This window comes from Cricetulus griseus, chromosome 7, assembly GCF_003668045.3.
Source record: "Cricetulus griseus strain 17A/GY chromosome 7, alternate assembly CriGri-PICRH-1.0, whole genome shotgun sequence".
NCBI lineage: Eukaryota > Metazoa > Chordata > Mammalia > Rodentia > Cricetidae > Cricetulus > Cricetulus griseus.
In genome coordinates this window covers 12,542,034-12,566,855 of record NC_048600.1, presented here as the reverse complement: position 1 = coordinate 12,566,855, position 24,822 = coordinate 12,542,034, and the positions used below count along the sequence as shown (strand labels likewise).

The following is a 24,822-nucleotide window of genomic DNA, read 5'->3' as shown; positions in this document are numbered from 1 at the left end:
TAGCATGTAATCAATATTCCACAATATTCCAGCAACACAGGGATAAGCTTTTTTTCCCCTCTCTCTCTAGCACTTCTGTAAATTTGCCATGGAATCATCTATGTCAGTCAGTTCAATAATTTTTTTAATGTGGGTTATAAGCAAAGAAAACCACTTCAGGCATCTAGGGCAATTTATTAGCTTTCTATAGCCAGGAGCAGACTGAATGGCCAAACCACAGCAATTGAAGGGACACATCTGTTCTGCATAGGCCTAAATAAAGTTTCGCTGTTGCATTCATTTGTTTTATTTGGTTCTTGAATAAAAGTCAGGTTCAAGGTTTGTATTGATATACCTACATAAAACTATAATCCAGAGGTGTCCAAAGTGCAGGTCAATATAACTTGTTATACAGTTGCAGGAATTGATACATAGACAAACCCAGAGGTCTTGTCAGATTCATTAAGAGTAGAATTATTGGAGAATAGGGAAAAGCCTGTGTTTCATATTCTTTCTCAAAAAGCTTTGATGAGTAGAGAAGTTTGCAGAAGCAAGAAACACCTTTTGCTGCCAGTGAGAACCCAGATGTGGCGAAGGCTACACTCAGCCTCTTCCAGCCTCCTGGAGAAGGGTGTGCACAGCTATTAGAGTAGATCTGGACTGCCCAGAGAAGAATGGCTCTTTGGGTATGTGTAATTACTGATGGGACAGTAATTGACCAAGAAAGTTTGTATCATCATTATTTTAAAAGAGCCAGCACCCCCCACCCCATCCTGTTTATTTGAACAACATGTGTTTTGGTTTAGCTTTCTAAACAGCAACATACCCAACCCAAGGAAAAACACAACTTCACAAGCAGATTCCTGCATGAATGAAAGCTGTGCAGTGGCCTTTGTTCAGGAACAGGGACAAGATACACATTTGGTAAAGTCTAAACCCATACTGCATCTTGACTTCTGGGAGTAATGAACTCAATGTGTTGCATTTGGAAGATACAGGCAGGTGGCAACAGGTCATTCTCAAAGAGTTGGCTATTTCAGGAACATTGGTTATCACTCTGATCTGACAGTCAGCACTTCGTATTTTCACTGAGCAGAAGGTGCCTAACCACGTATTAGTGAAGGATGGCCAGCATTATGATTTTAGAACTTGATGATTCTTATCAGTGCCCTTGGAGAAGCCATCCTCTTCCCTTGAGTCCATGTAACGGTCAAATGAATGCATTTTATTTGGCAGTGTGGCTTCTGTAGCTTTTAGTATTTATATTGTCATGACTTAATTTCTTTCTCTCTAGTTTCCAAAAATAAACAGTAAATACACGATGCTTGCATATTTCTGTCTATTTTCAATACCCACAGAATGCCTGTTTCAGTCAGGGCTACCTGTTTGGGTAACAAGGAAATAAAAAAATGGATGCTCAGGGTCCTTTGGACCATACAGTGTTTAGACACTAATGGGAACAGCAAAATGCATAGTAACCTTTTCTGGCTTTCCTTCACATGCCTGTCCAGGATTTTTGTGCTCTTCTTTGGCATCAATACTGAATCTTCTTTGGGCCAGATAGTTGAGTTGGGTTATGATATCATCTCTCAGTCTAGGGTCTAAGCCAACAGACAAGTTCAGAATTCATGTGCATCATTTAATCTCTTTGAGCCTCAGTTTCATCTCCAACCTACCTTATAAGATTGTTAAAGTACTAATGAAATGTTGGTTGACTAATGACACCAAATAAATTATTGTTAGACTTGATAAGGTGGAAAGTTTGAATATGAAGTTCTCCCAAAGAGTGCACATATTGAATATTTCTTTACCTACTTACTTTGGTAGCTTATGGAAGCTTCAGGAGGTGAAAGTGGCAGGGCAAAGTAGATGATGGGGAATGTGTCTTTGAAGGTTATTATACTTGGTCCTTGTGCCTGTGTCTGTCTCTCCCTCCTTCCTGCCCACTTGCCACAAACAGCCTCCCATCAAGAAGTACCACTTCATTCCAGGCTGTCTTCAACACAGAGCCATATGACCATAGCCTGAAATCTCTAAATCCTTAAACCAAGTAAGTCTTCCACCTCCTAAGCTATTCCCATCAGGTGTTCTGTTAAGTGGTGAACGTTCACTAGCACAGATTTCTACTTGGTCCTCAAGAAATTCAGTCTCTTTGGAATATAAAGCCCCCTCATATAGTATGGGGAGTTCATGAAGCAACATGGTGCAAGGGACCCAGGGAGGCCACAGGTCAGAGTACAGTTGAAAACAATATTAATAGAACAGGTAAATCTACAGCTCAATAGAATTTAAAGATACTAAAAACATAGCAGCTAAGAAAAGAAAGAAATGGCCTGTGGAGATAGATTAGCAGGTAAACATGCTTGCTGAGCAAGGCAAAGGACCTGAGTTCAAATCACCATTACCCTTTATATCAATGTATGGCTGTGCCCGTGTATATAGCACCAACATGGGGTGGGAGTGGGTGACAGGGAAGAGAGGAGGGTCTGTGAGTCTTGCTGGTCACCAGATGAGCTCCAGGTTCAGCAAGAGACCCTGTCTCAAAGTAATAAGGTGAAGGGTGATAGAGTAGTACACCTGATGTCCTTCTCTGGGATCTGTGTACAATCAGGAATACATACCCTCACACATATGTGCATATCACACACACACACACACACACACACACACACACACAGAGAGAGAGAGAGAGAGAGAGAGAGAGAGAGAGAGAGAGAGAGAGAGAGAAGGAATGATGTATAGAGGTATTAGTTAAAATCTAGAAAAATAAATGGAGGATGATCCAATTTATCTGGATTAGGCAGGAGAAAGAAAAGTGTTCGTTTCCACTTGACAAAACTAATCAGAAGTGACGCCGGTAAATACTACCTATATAAGATAACTCTGCCTCTGTCCCTCTCTCCCTCCCACTCCTCTCATTTTAAACAAGAAATCTGTATATGGTGGAGATGAGTTGTAACTGAGCCTTCAGAATTCTTAGCCCAGTGAGTGCTTGTCTTCTCTGATGTGTGGATAGGAGCCCAGGATTGGGAACCACCAGCAGCAGGGGCAAGGCACAGGGAGACCCAGCTATGTCTCTTTGGCCCAGATTTCTGGTCTTCCTTTTGGATCTGTTTGCATTCTGACTCTACAGCTTTCTCTGGCACTTGCATATTTCCTGGCATTTGAAGGAAGAGAAAGGGACCTAAATTCAGAAATGTCAATTGCATTATGGAACAGAATAACCAAGGTCTTGTGCACATCATTTTCCTTTCTTACATGTTCCTTCTGCTTATATTTAATCATATTCATACCAGATACAGATTGGTGTCTTAATGCTAGTAGACTCCAAAGTCAGACCTTGCTCAGGATTCCTTAAGTTGATATGCAGCGCAGTGAATCAGGAGGGCCTTGTATTCTAAATCTCTGTCTTAAGTAATGAAGGGCCACCCCCAATTCTCTGTCAGATTCTCTTTGTTTGCCATTATTAGACGTCATGTTCTCCTTATCCCTTACTCTGCTTTAACTTTCCTCTTAACATTGGTAACATACTATGCATTCCGTTTATTTATTTAATTAATTGATTTATTTATTTATTTGACAATCTTACTCTCTCCCACATGAAAAAAAAAACTGATTTGAAAAAATCTAAATTTCCTAAGCTGAGGGTGCTGAATCTACATACATTAGGTTCCAGAGGATCTGGCGTACAGACTTCTCAGGATGTCTCTGAATAAGATTTTGTTTTAGAAATGTTTAATTTGTTTGTAGCTTCTCAAAACCCTCACAGTTTTCCTGTAAACAATATTCAGCCCTCATTTCATGGTAACCCTAGAAATCCTGGTCAGTCTCTAGTCTAGGTTAGTACCACTTCAGATGTGACTCAGATGGTGCAAACCAACCAGATTTCTGACATACTATATAATAGCTTTATTATAGTCTCTTGTGCCCACAGACTGGTTTTGCCAGCAACACTTATAGATTGGTTGTAAGCGCTTCTCAATTGAGAAATACGGTGGCTTTTTTTTTTTTTTTTTTGCAGTCCTCCCATGTGACCCATAGTTAATAACATTTTTTTGATTCAGCTAATGTCTGTCAGCAATTAGTTAATTGGTAGTTTGTACCCATATTGACACTAATGTTCTCAACATATAGGGACTTGTTTAATGGCTTCTGTCTTAAAATGATTAGCATATCAAAGGAGTACCACATAATGATAAATTATACTTGTATTTACTTTCATTTCCAGAGTTAATTGTTATTTTTCTATAGTCTTTTGATATTTGCAAAGAGCCTCAATTGAGAATAATCAAGCAAGTGAATCATGACCTAAAACAAAATGTTTTCTCATTATATTAGATGTAGCCTTGACTGGTACCATTTTTCAAAATTGAATTTTCTTTAATAAAATATAAATGATTATAGTTAAGAACACTTGAGATAAACACCGAAGATCTTCCTAGTTGAAGGGACTTCCTGTTTAGTTTTATACAATGCACCTGAAACACTAAGAGTTTTCATACTAGAAAGGCAAGCACAGTGGTTAATTTCATTCATTTGCTTGTTCTGTTATTCCTGCATTAATTGTTTCTGGTTTTCAACTAATTCCCTGTGTATGTGGTAAATATTCATCATAAATATCAGGAACCCCTTTCCATTATAGTCAAAGGCTGAATCAGAAGCACGTTGGGGTCTCAGCAGAACATCATAGCTATTATTACTTTGCCATGTATGTGTGAGTACCTGACACACTTTTGTGGAGGAAGAAGGCAACATTCTGTAGTTTTAGCAGATTTGGAGTCTTTTCCTCCCATTTTAGCCTGTGGCAGTTTCAAATGGCGCAGATAGAAGCCCTGAAAATGTATACTTGTACATTTTAAAATGTCCCTTACTACGTTTTAACCATCCCCTGTTTTCCAAATGGTGCCATTAGTGGTTGCAATAATCATCTGTAATGCTAGCTTCTGAGAACCATGGTACAAGAGCCTCTTTTCTAATTTCCCAGATGGGAGGGAACACATGTACAAGCCTGTTAGAACTGCAGAACTGGAAACAGCACTGTGTGGATTTGTATTTTTGGAACTTTTTGAGCTTATTTAAGCACCCCAAAGCAAACTTAGCTATCCATTAGGAGTCAAATACCATTCAAGGAAAATCTGAGTGTCTTACTAAGAGGAGTAAAACACTGCAGTAGTTCAGAAGATAAGTCAGAAACAACTGGATCGGTGTCTCCAGCGCTTTTTCTGCAGGCTGTCAGATTTAAGGGTTGACCATGGAATCCAGAGTCATGCTTTTGAAGGATTGTCTTCAAGCATTTGTGTTCTTTATTTGAATGATAGAGAAAAGGATGATTAAAAAGGAGGCAAGAGAAATAATTAGAAATTATCCATAGGCATATGGATGAAGCTGCTACTGATAAAGGACCTCAATGACCCCTGGGGTTTTGTCTTTTGTTTTGTTTTGGTTTGCAGTGTGTTTTTGCAGGTTTTGTGATTTGTGTTCACAGCTTCCAGTCTTGAACTGTCACAGTAGAACTCTGAGCCTGACACTAAATATGATGACCCCCTCTACACTCATATCACAGAATGAAGCTCTGTGGATGGCATTTCTTTGATCTTGGATATTCTCGAAGGGTTAGAGTCATATAATTAGGTGGTTTCTATTTGTTGAGTACCCTAAGTATTTTTTTCTAAGTTTCATCCCCCATTTTATAGAAAAGAGGATTCCCATGTTGAATATTTTACTCTCTGTAAAAGAACAAGGAGACTTAAGAAAGTTTAGACTCCCAACCTGGGCTCTGCTGTTAAAACCATCAGTGTCCAGAGAACTTTGTTGTCAGGGGAAGGACAAAGGTCAGCACGTGGTCCCCAGACTTTGATGCTAATAGCAACTGTAGGAAAGTAGGTTCCAAAAGTTATTATCAGATGTGAAGAACAAAAGGTAGGAATCCATATTTTTTAGTCTTCAGCTTGTACAGTCTGCAAACATGGGGGTTTGTACTGCCAAGCACCATGCTGTAACCCTCCCCTCATCACTTCCTGTCCCTCCTGCCTTCTCCCCCAGTTTGAATAAAGCAAGCAGTAGTGGCATACACTTTTAGGCCCAACACTGGGGAGGCAGAGGCAGAGGCAGGCAGAATCTCTATGAGTTAGAGTCCAGCCTATTCTACAGAGTGAGCTCCAGCCTAGCCAAGGCTACACAAGAAACCCTGTTTCGGGGGGGGGGGGGAATTAAGTCTTGGGTGAATATTTGAGTTGATGTACATTTTGATTCTGTCACTTTCCATATTGAGGATACATCTTTGTATAATACGAGGCACAAAATGACAGAAACATGTTTGGGGCCAATTCAGAATTGTTGAAAATTCTGTCCTAACCCCAAACCAGAATTAATTGAGGCTTTTTTAAAAAATGAAACTCAAGTCAGCAATTCGAACAGTTCTTAAAATCAAACATTATAACTCAGTAGAATCCCAAAATACACTGATTTGTTACTTGCTGAGGAATGTTGTAGAAAAAGTCTTTGTTTTTGTAATTAAATCATTGTGTTTATATAAAAACACTGTAGTTTGTAACATACAGTGTGTTGAGTTCTGAGGTCAGGCATTTTAGGACACATTTCTTGGTATGTATGGTGTGATGGCGTACATAGTACAAGGAGTGCAAGCTATATGTTAGGACCAAGACATTGTGAGGTCATACATGCCTTGTAAACAAGCTCTGCTTGAAACACCTCGGATGAATTTCGCATTTGACTTGGAATGAAACTTTGGTTTCAGAATCCTTTTCCTTTTGTCAAGATTTTCATGCCTCCCTCAGTTAGTTGCATTGAGCTGACATAGAGTCTAGCATGATTTCCCTCCTCTCTTCTACTTTTATCTGTGTTTTATCTAGAGCAGGCCATTTGGCTCAGCAGAAAACTCTGCACCCATGAAGCCCATCCATTTTACAGTTCTTCTTCTAGTTTTCACTTACTCCAAGTGTTCCAGAGACCTGTGATCACAGACATGGAGAGCCATGCGTTCTCCGGCTCCAGTTCCCAAGATTCAGAAGAGGGAGTGGGTTTGGACAGATGGAGGCCTCTGCCTGAGGCTCTCAATGCTCACACACAGTTCAAACCTAAGCTGGGACACCTTCCTTGTTTGTCTGAGCCTCCTGTACCCAGGACCTTTGAACTGATGGAGAATTACAGGTCAATTTTTACTGTTTCCAACATGAGAACAATATCCAGTTCCAGTGTTTTAGGTTTTGTTCTTGACTTGTAGACACTGCCAGGTTACTAGGGGTTACGGAAATGTTGAGTATCAGATTAAAGTCATTATGCTTTAGAGTTACTCTGACTCAGCATTTTATTCAGAACTCTGGCAGAAAACTTGATACCTGGCAATAATCATAAAGCACATGCACGTAGATAAAAGTTCTCAGTTTTGATTCAGTACACTTCATCCGTGCATCATCAATACTTCGTTGAATTAGTTCTGATTTTCATTTTTAAGTCTGGTATTCAGTTCTTATCGGTTCAGTTTACCATTAACCTTAAGGTGTCCTCTGATAGATTGATCAGTAGTTGTTATTCTTAGATTAATAGAGAATTTGCTTAAAGTAGTCTCACAACTGGACACATATGATGAGTATGTGTCGCAGTTCCCAAGTAAATCATCACTTTGTTAACGTAGATATGCACCTACCCCCACCCAGCCTTTTGTCTATATAGTTGCTGGCATACTTTATATTTCACAGGAATATATTTCCTCTGGATTTTTGCTATTTAAATAACTATAGCATACTACAAAGGTAGGTATAATGAGGTTATTGGGCCCATATTTTAACATTTTGTAGGTGTTTTAGGATATAAATTATGTTTTTAGCAATATGATTACTCAATGTGTTAACTCTGCTTCTGTCTAATTTGTTACCATAATATTCATTCCCCTGCTTCACTGGGAATATGGGAACAAATTAAATAATTGAGGGCTGTGTGCCTTATTGTGATAGGCTTCAGTTTAGAAGTTTAACTCCCTTAGGAGTGAGGAAGGGTATGCTGGGCCATTTGGTTGAATGAAGACAACTCACCACCATGGTTTCATGCCAGTAGCTGTGAGCTCATCACTGATTCTAGAGTAAGCTGGGCATGATGATACAGGCTGCATCCCTGGCTTTTGGGAGGCAGGAAGGCCAGCCTGAGCTACATAATGGGACCCTGTCACAAAACAAAAACAAAAACAAAAACAAAAACAAACCACAAGTGTTCAGAGAACAGGTGCTTATATTGTTTTTCACTTCCTTTCCAAGGATGTAAATGAAGACCCTGGAGAAGATGTGGCCCTCCTTTCTGTCAGTTTTGAAGATACTGAAGCCACCCAAGTGTACCCCAAGTTGTACTTGTCACCCCGAATTGAGCAGTAAGTGTCAGTGTCATTGACATTATGAGCCAGATGATTCTACTCAGTAAGCCATGTGTCTCACTCTTCCTTTTATGAAGTGTGAACTTTTTTTAAACTTTTTTTAGTTTTGTTTTCTCAGAAATTTGTTTATTGAGGAATTTCTTTTTAAAGATAATTTTCTTTTGTGAGGACACAAGTCCCCACACCTGAGTGTCAGTGCACCCACTTGGATGGATATACCAACAGAGGCCAGAAGAGGGCATCAGGTCCTTTGTAACTAGAGTTACAGGCAGTTGTTAGCTACACCATGTGGGTACTGAGATCTGAACCAGGTCCTCTGCAAGTGTAGCCAGTACTCTTAACTGCTAAGCGATCTCTCCAGCTCTGGATTGAAAGTTCTGGTGGCTTAGTACATGAAGATAATATTTGCAAGTGTGATTAATCTTTTGGTGAATCTTTTTCATGAAATGTGTGGTCTCTGTATTGTGCCTATGAATCCTTGAGAGAATTGTAAGTACACAAAGTCTCAGGGTGTCTCCAGGGGTTTGTAAGCAGTAGTTGTAGCCTGAAAAGGCCTGCTGAATAATATCTGTCCTAATTTATATATTTGAAACTGGCAGAGTTATTTGTGAAAGTATAACCAGTTTCTTTAAAATATTAAGCAAACATTAATTGGAAACTGATAAAGGTAATATTAGAAGTAGATAGTTTTAAATGATGATGTTCGAGTTCTTTCTTTGTTTAAATAGCTCTGTATGGTTTTTTGCAATGTCTGGTCACATAGTAAAAACAGTTTGCTATCATACTTGTGTCTAACCAAGTATCTTTTCTCATTAGTAATGACTTTTATAAAGGCTCACTTTACAATGTGCTTATTGTTGGCTAAATGCTTTAGCAGTTTATTACACTTCAAAGGATGCCTAGGTCCATTGAAAATGGATTATAAACAGATTTGGTTGGGAACTTCTGCTGAGACACATTTTTCATCAACAGAGAAATTTTTACAGGTTCTGACTGAAATGCATTATTAAAGTTCTCTGTAGGTTATTTAGTCAGGGTTGGCAGATTTTTCTGTCTGAGAGTAGATGTGGTTGTCGTCTGATATTAGTATACTGAGCCATTTTCATGTTCTCTAACCTTGGTTGCTCTAAGTTATGAGTCATGGACACCCCAACTTACAAATTGATATGATGCAGCCCTTATACCCCAATGTGGGAGATTGTGAAAGTCAGTAATGTACAGGCATTCTCTCATTTATTTATGTATCTCTAATAAAAGCTAGAGTGGGATTTTACAGTAGCAAGACTGTATTTTGTCCTGCCCAATGCATGAATTTTTAACTTAAAATACTGACCCATGTTAATAAAAGGCCATAAGCTGGAGACAACAATGCAGTATAAAAGGAAGAGGTTCTAGAGTCAAACAGAGATGCATATACCCAAAATTTGGCCTCGGCAACTTGTAAAGTATTAACACCTTGGATCTTATTTCTTCATAAAATAGAAATACTGGTACCTATTTAGTAATTTTATTTTTTAGAATTCTATTAACTGCTGTTAATAGGGTGTTAAGGTTAGAGCCTAGCACTGGGGCAACCCCCACCAAATAGTAGCTATTCGTGCTCTCATTTTCGATGAGGGTTCATGGCAAATGAATGAGTGAGTGAGTAGGTGACAAGGAAGAGTCAGAGGAGAAGTGGAAAGGATAGTATGAAGTGAGCTTGCCCTGTTCATGGACAGTTAGCATGAACTTAATGAGTTAATTCAGATGTTTTGATGATGAGAAAGTTAGAGAAAAACATCCTAAGATGTCTGAGAAATGAGTATTTAGCTAACCATAGGCAGATAATTGCCCTCTTAGAAGAATGTTGATGGTGAGGGGGGTGGAATGTAGGGTCTCACACATGTTATGCAAATGATCTGCTGTTGAGTTGTATCTCCAGTCCAGTGTTTACTGTTTAGTTAGAAATTGTTTCTCAGGCTAGAGAGGTGGCTCAGAGGTTAAGAGCTCTGGCTGCTCTTCCGGAGGTTCTGAGTTCAATTCCCAGCAACCACATGGTGGCTCACAACCATCTGTTATGAGATCTGGTGCCCTCTTCTGGTCTGCAGATATACATGGAAGCAAAATGTTGTATACATAATAAATAAATGAAATATTAAAAAAAAATTGTTTCTCACTAAATTCCCCAGGCTGGTCTTAATGAAGCTTAAGCTGGCCTGGAAATCCTCCTACTTAAGCTCCTGAGCTGCTGGGGCTGCCAGCCTGCACCACTAAGCCTAACTAGAAAGATTTCTGTTGTTCTCCTGAACTGAAGTCAGGATATTTCTTTGAAGTTACTGTGCCGAGTTTGCAAGGAAGCTTGCTAGTAGAATGTCCTTATTCTAAAGACCTAAGATGTGGTGAGACAACTTGAGTGAGGAAAGGTATATTTTAAGTCACTTTTCCTATTTCTAAAACCCAGCTCTTAGGCTGGGTATGTTGGCCAAACCTTTAATCCCAGCACCGTGGAGGCAGAGGCAGGCAGTTTTCTGTGAGTTTGAGGTCAGCCCAGTCTACAGAACGAGTTCCAGGACAGCCAGAGCTACACAAAGAGGCCCATCTCAAAAACCAAAGCAAAATAACAACAACAACAACAACAACAACAAAGCCAAACAAATAAACAGAAGCCCAGCTCTCAGTTTACCTCTCCTTATGTGGAGGGCTGGCTATAGCATGTCTTTCCCATCACTTTTCTGTTGTTCCCTTGACATAGTGTGTCTTCGAAGCTGAAGTGTTCTCAGCTTCTCACTCCTGCTACCCTGTGCCTTTGGTGTCTAGAGCTTTTCCTTTTGGACACAGTGTAGTAGTCTCCCCATGCTAGGGAGATGCAAGTATTCTATGACTTTGTTCAAATGCCCCAACACTGCCTCTGAACAGCCTACCCTCCCCACCACACTAAATTTCTCTTCACCTTACTATCTATCTCCACGTGATGTGCATTTCTGTAATCCTTTGCTGAGCTGCACGATCCTCAGGTTGTTGAATAAATGTACCATTCCATAGTGCCTTCCACAACAATGGCTTAATTTTGAGTCTTATAAGTTAGTTTGTACTTCTCATTCCCAAATTGGAATAGCTATACTGAAAGCTTTAACATTTTTCTTGGTTAGTACAAATTGACCTAACGCAACTATATTTCTAATACTAAAGCAAACAGCCAGACATTACTGTATTTTCAAGTAGAAGTTCTCAACGTGAGATTTTAGAGGAGGGTTAAAATGGAGAATGGTAAACTTCAGGTATGGCTCTGTGAGGGCTTTCACATTTGCTAAATTGATTTCAGTAGTTCCCTTATCTGTGGTTGTATGTTCTGACGATCTCATTTACCCACAATCCACTGATGTCTGAAAATATTAAGTGGAAAAGTTTAAAAATAAACAATTCATAAGTTTTAATTTGTGCACCAACTTGAGAAGCCTTATGAAATCTTGTGTGGTCCTGCTCCATCTTGCCTGGGATAGTAGTCACCTGTTTGTCCAGCTTTTCCATGCTGTACATGCTCCCTACCTATTAGTCATTAGTAAATGTCTTATCAGATTGGCTGTCATGGTTTTTCAGTGGCTGTGTTCAGGAAACCCTTTTTTACTTAATAATAGCCCAAAGTGCAAGAATAGTGATGCTGGTAATTCAGACATGCCAATGAGAAGTCCTGGCTTGCTTAAAATGATTTCACTTCAAGTGGAGAGGTGAACATTTTCAACTTGTGGGCTGGGCAATCACGATGGCTGGGCACAGTGGCTGGGTATGGTGGTACATGTGTTTAAATCCCAGAACTTGGGAGGCAGAGGCAGGAGGAGGATCTCTGTAAGTTTGAGGCCATTCAGTTCACTCAGTTCTACAGTAAGCAGATCTTGTTTCCATGAAATTGTGGAGGAGGAGAAACCTGTGCTAGTTTTCTCTTGCATGTTAGACTGTAGAAGTTGTTATTGTTTTGTTTCGTTGTGGTTATTGTTAATGTCATACTTTATATTTATAAATTAAACTTTGTCATAGTTAAGTACGCATATAGCAAAACCCAGGGTATTTGTGATTCAGTACTGTCTGTGGTTTGAGGCATCGGCTGAGAATCCTGGAGCATATCCCTCATGGATAAAGGGGACTGTTGTATCCGCTAATTCTTGCAGAGTTCAGAGCATAAAAGAGGAATAATGTCATTTCAGGAAGGCGATGGCCATGGGGTAAATTTTCAGAACTGAGTGAAGGGGATTAGTATTATCTTGGACATTGTGTTAAGCTTTCATTTGATACCTATGTTTTGTGTTACCCAGCCAATTCTTAGCTGTGGGAAAGGCATCCCAAACTAGACTCAGCTGGCTGTTGTCTAGCTGAGGGTCTATTCCTTTTGGTTACTGCTATGGTGCCTTCTGAGAAGTCCCAAGCCTCATGCAGGGTATCTCACAGGCATTAACTCCAGGAGACCAAGAGCCTGTTACACATTATTTAAAAATGGTCAAAAGAAGTCTAGCTTCTCTACCTCCCAGTACATGGGCAAAGGGAAATTCCAGGCCTGTCTGGCTATTATCACTCTGTCCCAGCTTGTCTGTGCAATAGACAAGGATATTAACTAGTCCCAGAAATAGAAATAGAAAAATACTACTTAGGGTGTTGTCATCACATGAAGGAAAAGGGATCAATTTGTTATACTCTAAAGATTTTAACAATATGAGTACCAAATGTCCCCAAATTAGACAATCCCCACGAAAAAGAACATCTGTCGGATACATTGGTCAAAAACTCTCAAGTGCCTTATGATTTTATGGTATTCTGAAATCTGTGTTTTTCTAGGACCCAGGAATAGTTGCCTGGTGTCTTTAACAGCCCACGGCACATGGCTTACATGCCCTCAGGGTGTGGAGATGCCTATTGTTCTCAAGTCTCCCACTGTGCACACATAAGATTGAAGAAGAAACACTTCTGAAAAGAACTTCATGTTCTTCAGGCATTATGAAATAAACATATTTCATGTACTATATACATTTGTTTTCCAAGGAATCAAGACCAGTCCTTTGATTTAGACCTTAAGTTCTGCTTGTTGAAAGAATGAAGCCAGTGTGAGTTATGCAAAAAGAAGGCAGAGGGTGAGGACAATGAGGAGGAGGATTTAGCTAGCGGTCAGAAATGCAAAATATTAGATTCTGGTTGCATATTAGAGAAGGGAAAAATCGTTTCTAAACCAGTTGCCTTGCTTTTTCCTGGCAGAGAAGCTGTGGATGTTAAGGGTTACATCATCAGAGCTGGCACTAAATGTGCTGTGCCTTCCCCTCAGTGCAGTGCCAGACTCTTGGCAGTTCCCTCGGTGAAACGAGAGGTGAGATGGGCACCTGAGACAGCACAGTGCTCATCTCAGAAAGGTGTGGGCCCTGTCTTGGCTCCAGCCAGTATATGGGAGTGGTTTGAAGAAAACCAGCTTCGTCACTCCCTGTGTCATTCCCACTCAGTGCATAAGAAGAGGACTTTAGCCCCTGAGGCAGACCAGGTGGCATCTTTCACAAGTACAGAATTTGTTTTCAGAACTTTTCGTTGTTAAGTTACAGTCCTCCTTGGAAAGAAGTACGCAGAACTTACCAGCTCATAAATGTCCGCTCTTAGTGAGGCCTGTGTGCCTGCACACAGGCATGTGGTCATTCTTCAGCAGGAGCAACCCTGCAAGAACTGACCAAGTGCAAGGCCCTTTGCTGGTGTGCCCGAGGCTGTTAGAATAGATGTGATGTGGCCCTGTGCCCTAGTTTGCTTAGAGTACAGTAAGAGGCATTAAAAACAACCACAAGTTGCTACTTGTGGTTAGTGAAGAAGACACAATGAGACTTGATGCTAGAAGCCCTCTGTCCCTCCACTTATTGGGTAACAAACATGGCTTCATTTCTTCTTCTAGAAAGGGGCACAACTTGGTTTTAATTGTACCTACTCCAGTGAAACCACAGGGAAGGGCCTTTTGTTGTGTCAGCCCGAGGTCGATGCTCAGTGAATGCTTTTCAGGTTGTAGAAATAACTCAAATAACTCAACCCGTGTAAGAGCTCAGAGGAGATCGCATTTCCATCCCACCTGATGAAGGGAACACTGGAAGGCTTTACAAGGCCTAGCTTTTCTAATGTCACATAACTTCTCTAGAAATTAAATAAATAACACAGTGACAATATATGTGTTTAGTGCTTTCAGATGTTCAAGTTGTTATTCATTTTACTCTACCATATGACGTCATAATGGTATTCCCAGCATGTGCTCTCTACAGAGCTTTCCCTCCCCTGTCGCCTGGTGTTCTTAGACCCTTCCTGGTCTCCTTCACTGACAGTTTTGTTTATCAGCTCATTAAATTGTACTAAGCTTCATTTCCATGCTTCTATTGCTTGATCATGTTTTTATTTTTATTTTTAGTGTGTGTGTGTGTGTGTGTGTGTGTGTGTGTGTGTGTGTGTGTGTTAATGCAGGTGTGTGCATGCCACAGCATATACATGGAAATCAGAGGACAACTCTAGGGAGTAGGTTGTTTTCTGCTACCTTAGAGGGTCTGAGGATCAAACTCAGGTGATCAGACCTATGCTCAAGTACCTCTACTGGCTGAGCTGCCTCGCCAGCCCCTATATCATTGTCTTCTTAAATATTTTTCTTTGAGATGTATGTCTGTGCACCATTGGTGTGCAGTGCCTTCAGATGCCAGAAGAGGAGGTCAGATCTTCTGGAATTGGAGTTACAGATAGTTGTCAGCCACCACACAGATGTGGGAACCAAAGCTCTGGAATAGCAACCAGTGCTCTTAGCACTGAGCCATCTTCCCAGCCTCCCCTTAGCCCCCAGATCATTTTCATGGCCTTCTTTGTGGATGACTCCCTGGTCTTCAGTTCAAGTATTTTTTCCCTAGCTAAAAAAAAAAAAAAAAAAAAAAAAAAAAAAAAAAAAAAAAAAAAAAAAAAACTGCTTTTCTAGTCATTTGATAGATATTTGTGTTCATAATTCATTGTCACCTCAAATTCAAATGTCTAAGTTAGAAAAATGCCTAAAACCAAGCTTATCATCTTGAATGGGCAGCATTTCTTCCTTACCCTGTCTCGCTTTCTCATCCTCTGGTTCTCTTGGTTGCTCGGGTTCATATCTCACAGGCATCTACCACACTCTCTCTAATGCTGGAGTCCCTTCTCTATAGTGCCTCTCATTCCTTGTCATTCCTACCTTTATCTGGTTCTGTCTTTCTGTTGCCTTGCCCCTTGATGGACTCTTGACTCTTGCTCACTTCCTGTTTGACTTCCAGTTAACTCCCCATTTTAACTTTCAATTTATTTCTGTTTGGCACAGAACTGTCACTGCCTGAAGCTCCACTCAAATGTGTTCTTGCTCAAACAATCCTCAAGCAATTCAGCTAGCAGTCTGGCATTCAAGCAATTCTGTATGGCTAGCTGTTCCACTCACCTTTCCATCCCCATCTGGACATTTCACATAGCCTGCCATTTAGCCAAATGTTTTGTCACTTTTTTTTCAACAGACTTTGTGTTTTTTCCATATCTGTACTTTTGCTTAGCCTAGTCTTTGTTCCAGAGAATTACATTTGGTCCCCTCTCCTACAGGGTCTAAAACTGTTCTGCCCATCTTTTTAGGTCTTGGTGGTCATCTCTTCCATGGAACTTTCTTTACCACCCACAACATGCCTTCTAGTGAGACCACACAATTTCCTCCTATGTTCCTGACTCTCTGGACATATTGTTTTATTAAACTATAAACTCCCTGTCATTTGAGGGCTGGGAAAGACACAGCCCATCTCCTGCCAAGCTGGCCCTACCCTAGCCCTGCTACCTACTAATGTAACTTTCCAGAAGGACAGGGATTGATTATCTCTGTGCCTAGCAAGGCGAAGGATCTCCATAGTTGTTTGTCATTCTTGTTCCTATGAACACCTTGTAGCCAGCAGCTAGCCTCCTTGGTGGTTGCTGGGCCATGCTTCTGGGAGGTTGTTCTTTACTTTGTAAGTGCTGTCTCACCCGAACCCTGCAGGTTAACGTGGTTTTGGTCTTAGGCTCTTTGAACTTACAGTCCCTTATCTCCTCCAACTCTGGCCTCTCTGGCCTCCTTTTCCTATTGTCCCTGGCAACAGACATGGTCTTTTAGGACATGTAGATGGGTTATAATCCAGAGGCTGGGGTACACTGAAATTTGACTCAGGGACTAATGAAAAGGGTATAGGAACCTGAAAATTAAATTAATGCTATTTGAAATTATAGGTAAGAAAACTGCATTCAGATAAATTAAATAAAATAATTTAAATTTTTTTTAAAAAAAATTAAAAATATTTTAAAAATTTAAAATTTTAATTCAATAGGAAAATTCACTGTATTGTGATTTTATTCAAATGCCCCACTGAATTTAATACCTGGCAGAGTAGAGCATACCATTTTAGATGTTCCAAAAATTTTTTTGAGACCAGACCTTGTGTATCCCAGGTAGCCTTAAATTCACTATGTAGTCAAGGATGACCTCGACCCTTGATCCTCTACTTCCTCCACCTCCCAAGTTTTGGGACCATGGGTATGATCACCTTGAGTGCATTTTCAAATGTGTTACTTTGAAAATGTGTGACTAAGGAGATTGATTGGGAAAAGAAAAAGAAAAAAAAAAACGTAATTCTTGTCTTTGAAAAAAAACAATCTTTTGCCAGTTGTCTTGAAAAAAGAGGCCTCATATCACTAGAGGTAATTTTGGGTTGGGATTTAAGCAATACAACAGCATAGTAAACATGACTTAATTTAGACATACTCATGTTTACATGAGTCACTCAAATAATCCTATAATAAATATTGTGCTTCTGGGGAGTTTTGTTCCCTTTGATAAATATACAGTATAGTGTATGCTAAGACAACCAGCTGTCAGGGGAGATGTGTATTTGCTTTTGGTGGAAAGAGCTGTCTTAGCCTCTAGGGACTTAAGATGTTCCTTTTACTGGTCTGGGAGCTGGGCCAGATGGGTTCTTCGTGACTTAGAATGGAATTCTGAAAAGTTCAGCTAGTTTTCATTAGTGAGTTTGGCCCTTTGTCTAGCCTGTGCCTCAAGAGCTCGGCCTTTGCTATGAAACATTGCAAACAAACTTCTATGAGGAGAAGATCAATCAACCCCTAAATGTCATATGTTTGGCAACTTTCTGGTGTGCAGCTTCCACCTCCCCAGCCTCGGGTGTCAGTGCTAGCTTAGTGGTTTTGCTTAGGCGTCTTTTAGGCAGAAAATATGACTTTACAAGTAAGATATGCACAAATCTGTGATAACTCAGATCTCCTCGGTACATTCGGCCTTGGGCTAATTTTCTGCCCTCGGTCACTTCTGTACTTTATTTCTCTGTTGTATAAGGACTATCCTGCACTGGAAGATGCACCACATCCTTATTCAAAAGACTAAGCCTCTCATCTTCTGTTCAGCATCTCAAGGATTTATTTAGACCAGTGTTTTCTTGCAGGGAAAATGAGAAATTTGTGATTTTCAGTTTACCACTATTTTTTACTAGCAAAGCTGTGAGCATCGGTCATTTCTGTTTGATGTAGTTGCTGTTCATTTAAGTTCACAAGTAAGAAACTACTTCTCTACAGAGAGTTGTCAATGGAAGTTTCTGTCCCGCCCAGTCTCAGAGCCGTTTAGTCCCAAATAAATACACAAAGACTTATATTAATTATAAACTGATTGATGGCTCAGGCTTCTTATTGTGTAGCTAGCTCTTAATTATTAACCCATTTCTATTAATCTATGTTTTTCCGTGTGGTCCTGACTAACTGGAGAATGCCCAGACTTCCTACCTTCCTGGTAGTTGCATGGTGTCTCCCTCGCAACTCAGTCTCTGTGTTCCTCTTCCCAGAATTCTTCTAGTCTGGTAGCTCCACCTATACTTCCTGTGTGGCTACTGACCTATATCAGCATTTATTCATCAACCAATAAGAGAAACATATATTCACAGCATACAGAAGGATATCCCCCATCAGAGAGTCTTCGATATGTAGTGATAGTTAACAAAGACCCTGGACAGTTTTATAGGTAGAACCAGAGAAGTTAGAGTGTAGAAGGGGAAATGTCCTAAGATTTTCCTGAACTTCCAGCCATTAGTTGGAAGGAGTAGGATGCCTCTCCAACAGTCTAAAGAAGTCCACACTCCAACTGCAAAGCACTGAAGACTAAATGCACACCAGGTTGACATTGGTGCAAGAACAGTTTGCCAAAGACGGCTTTGAAGATCTGATGAGGGCCCAGAAAATGTATAGAAACACAGGGTTTAAATATAGTTTTGAGAATAACAGACTCTCCTGTAGCCAATTAATGTAACTCATTAACATGCAAATTATGGGGAGGTTAATATGATCAAAGTATATTATGTATGTGTATGGAAATGTCACAACACAACCCACTAGATCGCACAATTAATATATGCTAATAAAATAGAAAACAATGTAAAAATAAAAACTTAAGTTAGATTGTTTTAAGTGAAAATTACCATCTAACACTGTCCACCCTGCCACCTTCCCCCAGCTCTGCTCTTCTCCCAATGTTTGCTTTTACTAATGGCCTACTACCCTTCTAGTGGCATCAGCCTTTTTTTTACCTTCCTCTTGCCATTGTTTCCCAACTAAACAACTGCTGGTTGATTTTGCTTCCTTGCTGCCCCCTCAAGGTCTTCTCCCTCTCTCCAGCCCCAGGCTCAGCCCCACCAGGGCTCCTTTTTGTGACATTAAGTTTCCTAAAGCAGAACTCCAACCCTGTCATTTTCTCTCTGGCCCCCTTTATGCCTCTTTGCTGAACACATCAGTCTAAGACATGCTGTATCATCATGTCTGAGAAGTTTCAGTGTCCATCCTACATGTCGCCCTTTGAGAACCCTGTGTTCAGATGCCTGAATCAGAGATGGTCAGACCAGGGGTAGGTACTCTTTTTTTTTTTTTTTTTTTTTTTTTTTAGACAGGGTTTCTCTGTGGCTTTGGAGCCTATCCTAGCACTCGCTCTGGAGACCAGGCTGGCCTCGAACTCACAGAGATCTGCCTGCCTCTGCCTCCCGAGTGCTAGGATTAAAGGCATGCTCCACCAACGCCTGCCTCAGGGGTGGGTACTCTTAAAGACTTCCTGTAACTTGAGGGGAATAGGACTACTGATTTAAAAGATTTTTTTTCCCAGCAAGGTTAGGTATTTTTTCAGCGGAAGGGCTCTGGGTTACCTAGTTGTCTGTCTCACTAGAAATGTGTGTTCATGGTGTCCTCTTCAGTCTTCCCCCACAGACTAGCTGTCTGGCCTTCTGGAAGTGCTGAATGATGTTCAAGTGCTACCCTAGTCATTCAGCTGTTCAGAGTTTCCTGCCCTTCATTTCTTGTGCCTTTGGATTAAACTATCCTTGGAGAGCACTGTGCTCTCTCTCCTTATTTCCTAGCATTTTCAGGCCAGTTGCTATTCTAGACAGAGAGGCCCTTAAAACAAACCTGATTTCATCATTCTCTCAGGTCAAAGCAGAGATTACTCAACAGCCGTGTCCAGCCCAATGCTTTTGCCCGCATCTCTCGGGTATCTCCCCCATCCCTGCTTCCATCCAATCCATCAGTCGATGTGAGCATGCTATCTTCATCTGGATCCACTAAGCCTTTTGTTGCACCTGTCTTGTTTCGATTACTCATCCCCTTTCATCTTATATGTCAAATGAATGCTAAGAGTAGAAAGCCATGTATAAAACAGGCGACTAAAGATTATGAAGCAGGTGGCCTCAGTGTGGTGAGCAGGTTATTTCAGTCCTTTCTAAGCGTGCGGCTGACAGGAGAGCTTGACTACAAAGAGGTAGAGCATTAGGGTGATAGCTGTTCTGTCACAGCTGTAGTAGATGCACAATTCTGTATTTGTCAAACCCACAGAATTGTGCACTATGAAGAGCACATTGTGCTGCTGGTAAAAGATAATGTCTAAAATGTTTCACAGACTCCTAGAAATGAAAGAAATATGTATTTCATATTAATAAGTTATGAATTAATAATGCTTTTCTTTCTTTTTGAGTTAGGGTCTCACCATGTAGCTTGGGCTGCTCTTGATCTCTTAATCCCCCTGTTTTGTTTTGTTTTTATTTCTAAATTTTCTTTTGGGGGAGAGGTTGCAAGGGCAGAGGGCAGAAGTGAGGGAACTGGAAGATGAGTGGGATTCGGATGCATGATATAAGATCCACAAATAATCTATAAAAAGTTAAAAAATAAAAAGAAAGAGTGAATGATTTGGTGTCTGGTTATGGCCCCTCTTCCTAACTGGCAAAAGACTGCCTACTGGCTATGTCCTCATCTGACAGAGAGAAGTGCTAGCATGGCTTCGTTTGAGTATAAGGACACTCATCCCATCACCGTGACTATAATATACTTAAGACCCTACCTAAACTGTTTACCATCCAAAGCACCCAGCCTCCTGAAACTGTCACATTGGAGTAAGGGCTTCACCATATAATTTTAGGTGACAAGAGGCTGGAGAGATGGCTCCACAGTTAAGAATACTTGTTGCTTTTACAGAAGACCCAGGTTTGGTTCCCAGCATCTGCTACAGCCACTAATGTATGTGTGTGTCACATTTATTCAGTGTGCACACAGCATTTGTTCAGTCCTTTCATGATAATCTGTGTGTAGCACAGCAGTACACCTCTTCTGCCATTCTTTAGCCCCACAGTGTTATGAAATAAACAGATTTGGAATGCTTGTTGTAAAGGATACATAATGAATGATTATTTCCCCAAGGACCCTTTATTCAAATGTATTAATATTTGCTTAAGTAAAAGAACATTTTAACTCCCTTCAAAATAGCTCACATAATGACTATGTTAGGAAGTTCTTTTGTCTATTGTTTTGTCTCATAGTGGGATGACAGATTCATACGGAGGTCTGTCACTCTTTTTCCGTCTTCCCACTCAACATAAACACCTAATATAGTTCATACCATACATGGAAAGAAGTGCCTAAGGGGAGCAAGGCCCCAACACTGGGGAGTGCTTGGGTTTGGGCTCTGACTTCCATGAAGCTTTGTGGCTCAAATCGAGAGGCGGCATTATTTCTCTCACCAGTGAGTGGGTTTCTGTGTACACAGTAATGAAGAAACTGTCACCTGCTTAGTTTTTAGAATAGAATGTGGCTACAGACAGAAATATATTTCAGGCTGGTTTTAAAGTTGTTCCTCTCCTCCCTTAAAAGCACATTGACTATATATCAGCCTCAACATACTTTCAAAGGGTAATTATTTAGTGCCTAAGTAATGCCCTGGTTCCTGATTACAACTGTTTGGTCTAAGTGGGTAATGACTAAGGCTCCTACTATGTAAAATTTGTATATGAAGTAGAGCTCCTTGTATTGCTGTTGGAGGAGGAGAGGTCTAACATACTGTTGTCAGCTTTTACTGTGTGGATTTTATTAGAGAGCATGTAATTTGATCCTGCTATGTCTGATTTTGATTCCCATAATAAAGGGCTAATGATTATATTGGAGTTTTCTATACTTATTAAAATTCAGACACACTGTCTTTTACCAGCAGCACTAATGACTTAGTGAATGGAAGACCTTTGATTTAAAACAAAACAAATGATGAGCCAACATGTAGTGAACAGGGACATAAGAGGGAGCGAATGATTCCATCTGTGAGCATTATTTTTTATAGACATTTCAACAACGTAGAGGACATCCTTAGAAAAGCTTAAGCTCTGCTTCGCCCAGTTGAAGCTGGTCCACACTATTAACTTGGAGATGGATATGTCAGTAGAAAAGTTATTTCACTGGCAGTCTCTTTTTCCTGTATGCAAAGAATTTTTCCCTCCTGCCTTTTAATCCCTCCCCTCCCTACTCCACCCCAATCTTTTAAAAGTATGATGTAAGGCTGGATTGTTCTGTGCCAAGTTTTCACCCTGAGAAGATTTTAAAGCCATGTTTCTCTGAGGAAAGGATTTTTTGACCACATGCTAATAGAACTTACATGTTCTTATTCCTTCTTCTGACCCAGTAACTTTTCCTAACTTTAATTTTTTTTCAGAATTTAGCATTACCCATTTAATATATTTAAAACCAAGGAAAGACGTTTTGAAAGCTTCTAAAGCCTTATTACTTATATCATATAATATTTCATCTCAAAGCCAAATCCATTTAAAGTTTTAGATTTTTCTGTTCCTAGACTTAAAACCTCCCAGAATATTTGAATGTAGATATTAGATATTCTGATAACCACCTTCATTGTTGCCATTCTATTAGGGTTATTTACCAGAAACTATTCACTTAATTTTTGCCAGCTGTTAAAAATTTTATTTGTTTGTGTGTGTGTGCATACACACGTGCACACATATGTGCCACTGCACAGGTATCGAAATGAGAGAACAGACTCAGTTGGAAGACTCAGTTATCTCCCTCTACTATGGAGATCTTGGGAATCTAACCCAGGTTGTCAGGCTTGGCAGAAAATGTCTTTAGCTCCTGGACCATCTCACTACCCTCCAATTTATTTTATGAAAGAAGAAATAAACTTGTAAGGGAACATCGATGCTCAAACCAGCCAAACTTGTTGGGAATATTTCAGTATGTTAATAACGTAGGTGTCTGTCAGCAGATAAACAGATGGAGAATTTGTAATATACCTCTTTCCCCTCTCTGTCTCTGTCTCTTTCTCAGAGAGAGAGAGAGAGAGAGAGAGAGAGAGAGAGAGAGAGAGAGAGAGAGAGAGAGAGAGAGAATTATTCAGCCTTAAGAACATAGACCATTTTGCAACAACTTAGACAAACTTAGAGGCTATTATGCTAAGCCACATAAGACAAACATAAGAAAAATACTGCATCATCTCACTTATATGTGTTCTCCTTTCTTTAAAGGTTTAGCATATAGAAGTAGAGAGCTTAGGAGAGTGGAATGATGACTACCAGGGTCTAGGAAGACACAGAAGTGGGGAGGGTAAATTAGAGGACATGAACTCGCAGTTGTGAAAAATAAATACATTTAAAGGTCAAGTATATACATGAGGACTTCAGTCAGTATTACACAGTGCACTAAAAATTTACTAAGTATTATTATACTTAATAATAAAACCACGAAATGTGAAAACTTTGTTATATTTGAGCAGAGGAATAGGTATGCATGTGTATGAGGCTTTGTTTCATGCTTTAAGTGCCCTTTTGGTAAGTTTGAACATTTTACATGAAGTTTATAAGATACAGAAATGCTGCTTCTTTTCTTGTTTGTTTTGTTTTTTGGTTTTTTCGAGACAGGGTTTCTCTGTGTAGCTTTGGAGCCTATCCTGGCACTCGCTCTGGAGACCAGGCTGGCCTCGAACTCACAGAGATCCACCTGCCTCTGCCTCCCGAGTGCTGGGATTAAAGGCGTGCGCCACCAATGCCCGGCAAAGTGCTGCTTCTTAAAGCAGTTCTTCAGCTTCAGTTGTTGGTCTGGATGTTGAGGAGCTTGGCAAACTAATTCTTTCAGTCCTGACAGCAACCATGAGGTGCACCTGGCAAGTGGTAGTCAGTGCTATTTAAGTCTGGGCAGTTTGACTTTGCAGCGTTGACAGTAGGGACCAAAAGGATCTCCTTGGCCTTAGTGGTAATGGTTAAGTGTTTTCCAAGGTAAGTCTAGGCTTTTAAAATGTGAAATTATAATGAACTTGTTGGGAACAAACAACAACAAGAAGGCATGAAGTTGGGAGGGAGAGGAGAGGGGATGCACTAGGGAGAATGGGTGGATGGGCATGGTGAGAGGATGTGATCAACATACATTGTAGAAATGTGTGAGACTTTCAAAGAAGAAAAGGTACTATTTAAAAACTAAACTCAGCTCTTAAGAAGTGAAAGAATCAGATTTACTATGCATTTCGAATCATCAGTGACTGCATACTACTTGGTAGAAGCCCTGTTGTGCATACCATACTTGGCATTTTGGGGAAGCTGCTGAACATTTGGTAGCTGTGAAGCGCTGCTCAATACTTTAGTCCCCACACAGCTTCTCAGCCTCTGCACTGTTGACAGTGTGGGCTGAATCACTATTCTTATTTAGGAGGAGGGGTTATCTCCCCTATTCATTGAAAGACATTTAGCAGCATCCTTGGCCCTTCCCACTGGATGTCAGTAGCACCTGCCAGCCTTGACAACCAACAATATCTGTATTATTCCCTTTGCATAGGGTGGTAGAGAGAGGGTATGGGGCAGTGGCAGGAACATCTTCAACCGAGTGTCTACTAGCATAAGTCTTTGGGATATTCCCAGGGCCTGTTTTTATCTGTGTTAAGCTTCATAACTCCTTCATTCATGCATTGAACTATTTTCATCTAATTAAAGACAGTTGTACCTACACAATGCACAGTGATTCGAATGTAAAAGAAAGCCTTGCACCCATTTTACTCCCATCCTGTATCCAACTCCCCCTAGCTCCAGCCCCCAGTCTGTCCACCCACCTCCTGCTCTCCCTTACTCTCAGGAGGGAGGGCCACAGTCCATTAGGTGCTGTCCTTT

General features: G+C 40.4%; 1 protein-coding gene across 4 annotated transcripts in view; it reads left to right on the top strand.

The window, feature by feature from the left end:
- Babam2 (BRISC and BRCA1 A complex member 2) overlaps positions 1–24,822 on the top strand; it is a 380,020-nt gene that overhangs the window by 200,281 nt on the left and 154,917 nt on the right. For all 4 annotated transcript variants that reach the window (XM_027424426.2, XM_027424427.2, XM_027424428.2 and 1 more), the window contains exon 7: positions 8,250–8,359. In XM_027424426.2, the coding sequence (XP_027280227.1) occupies positions 8,250–8,359 (110 nt within the window). The remainder of the gene's footprint in view (positions 1–8,249; positions 8,360–24,822) is intronic.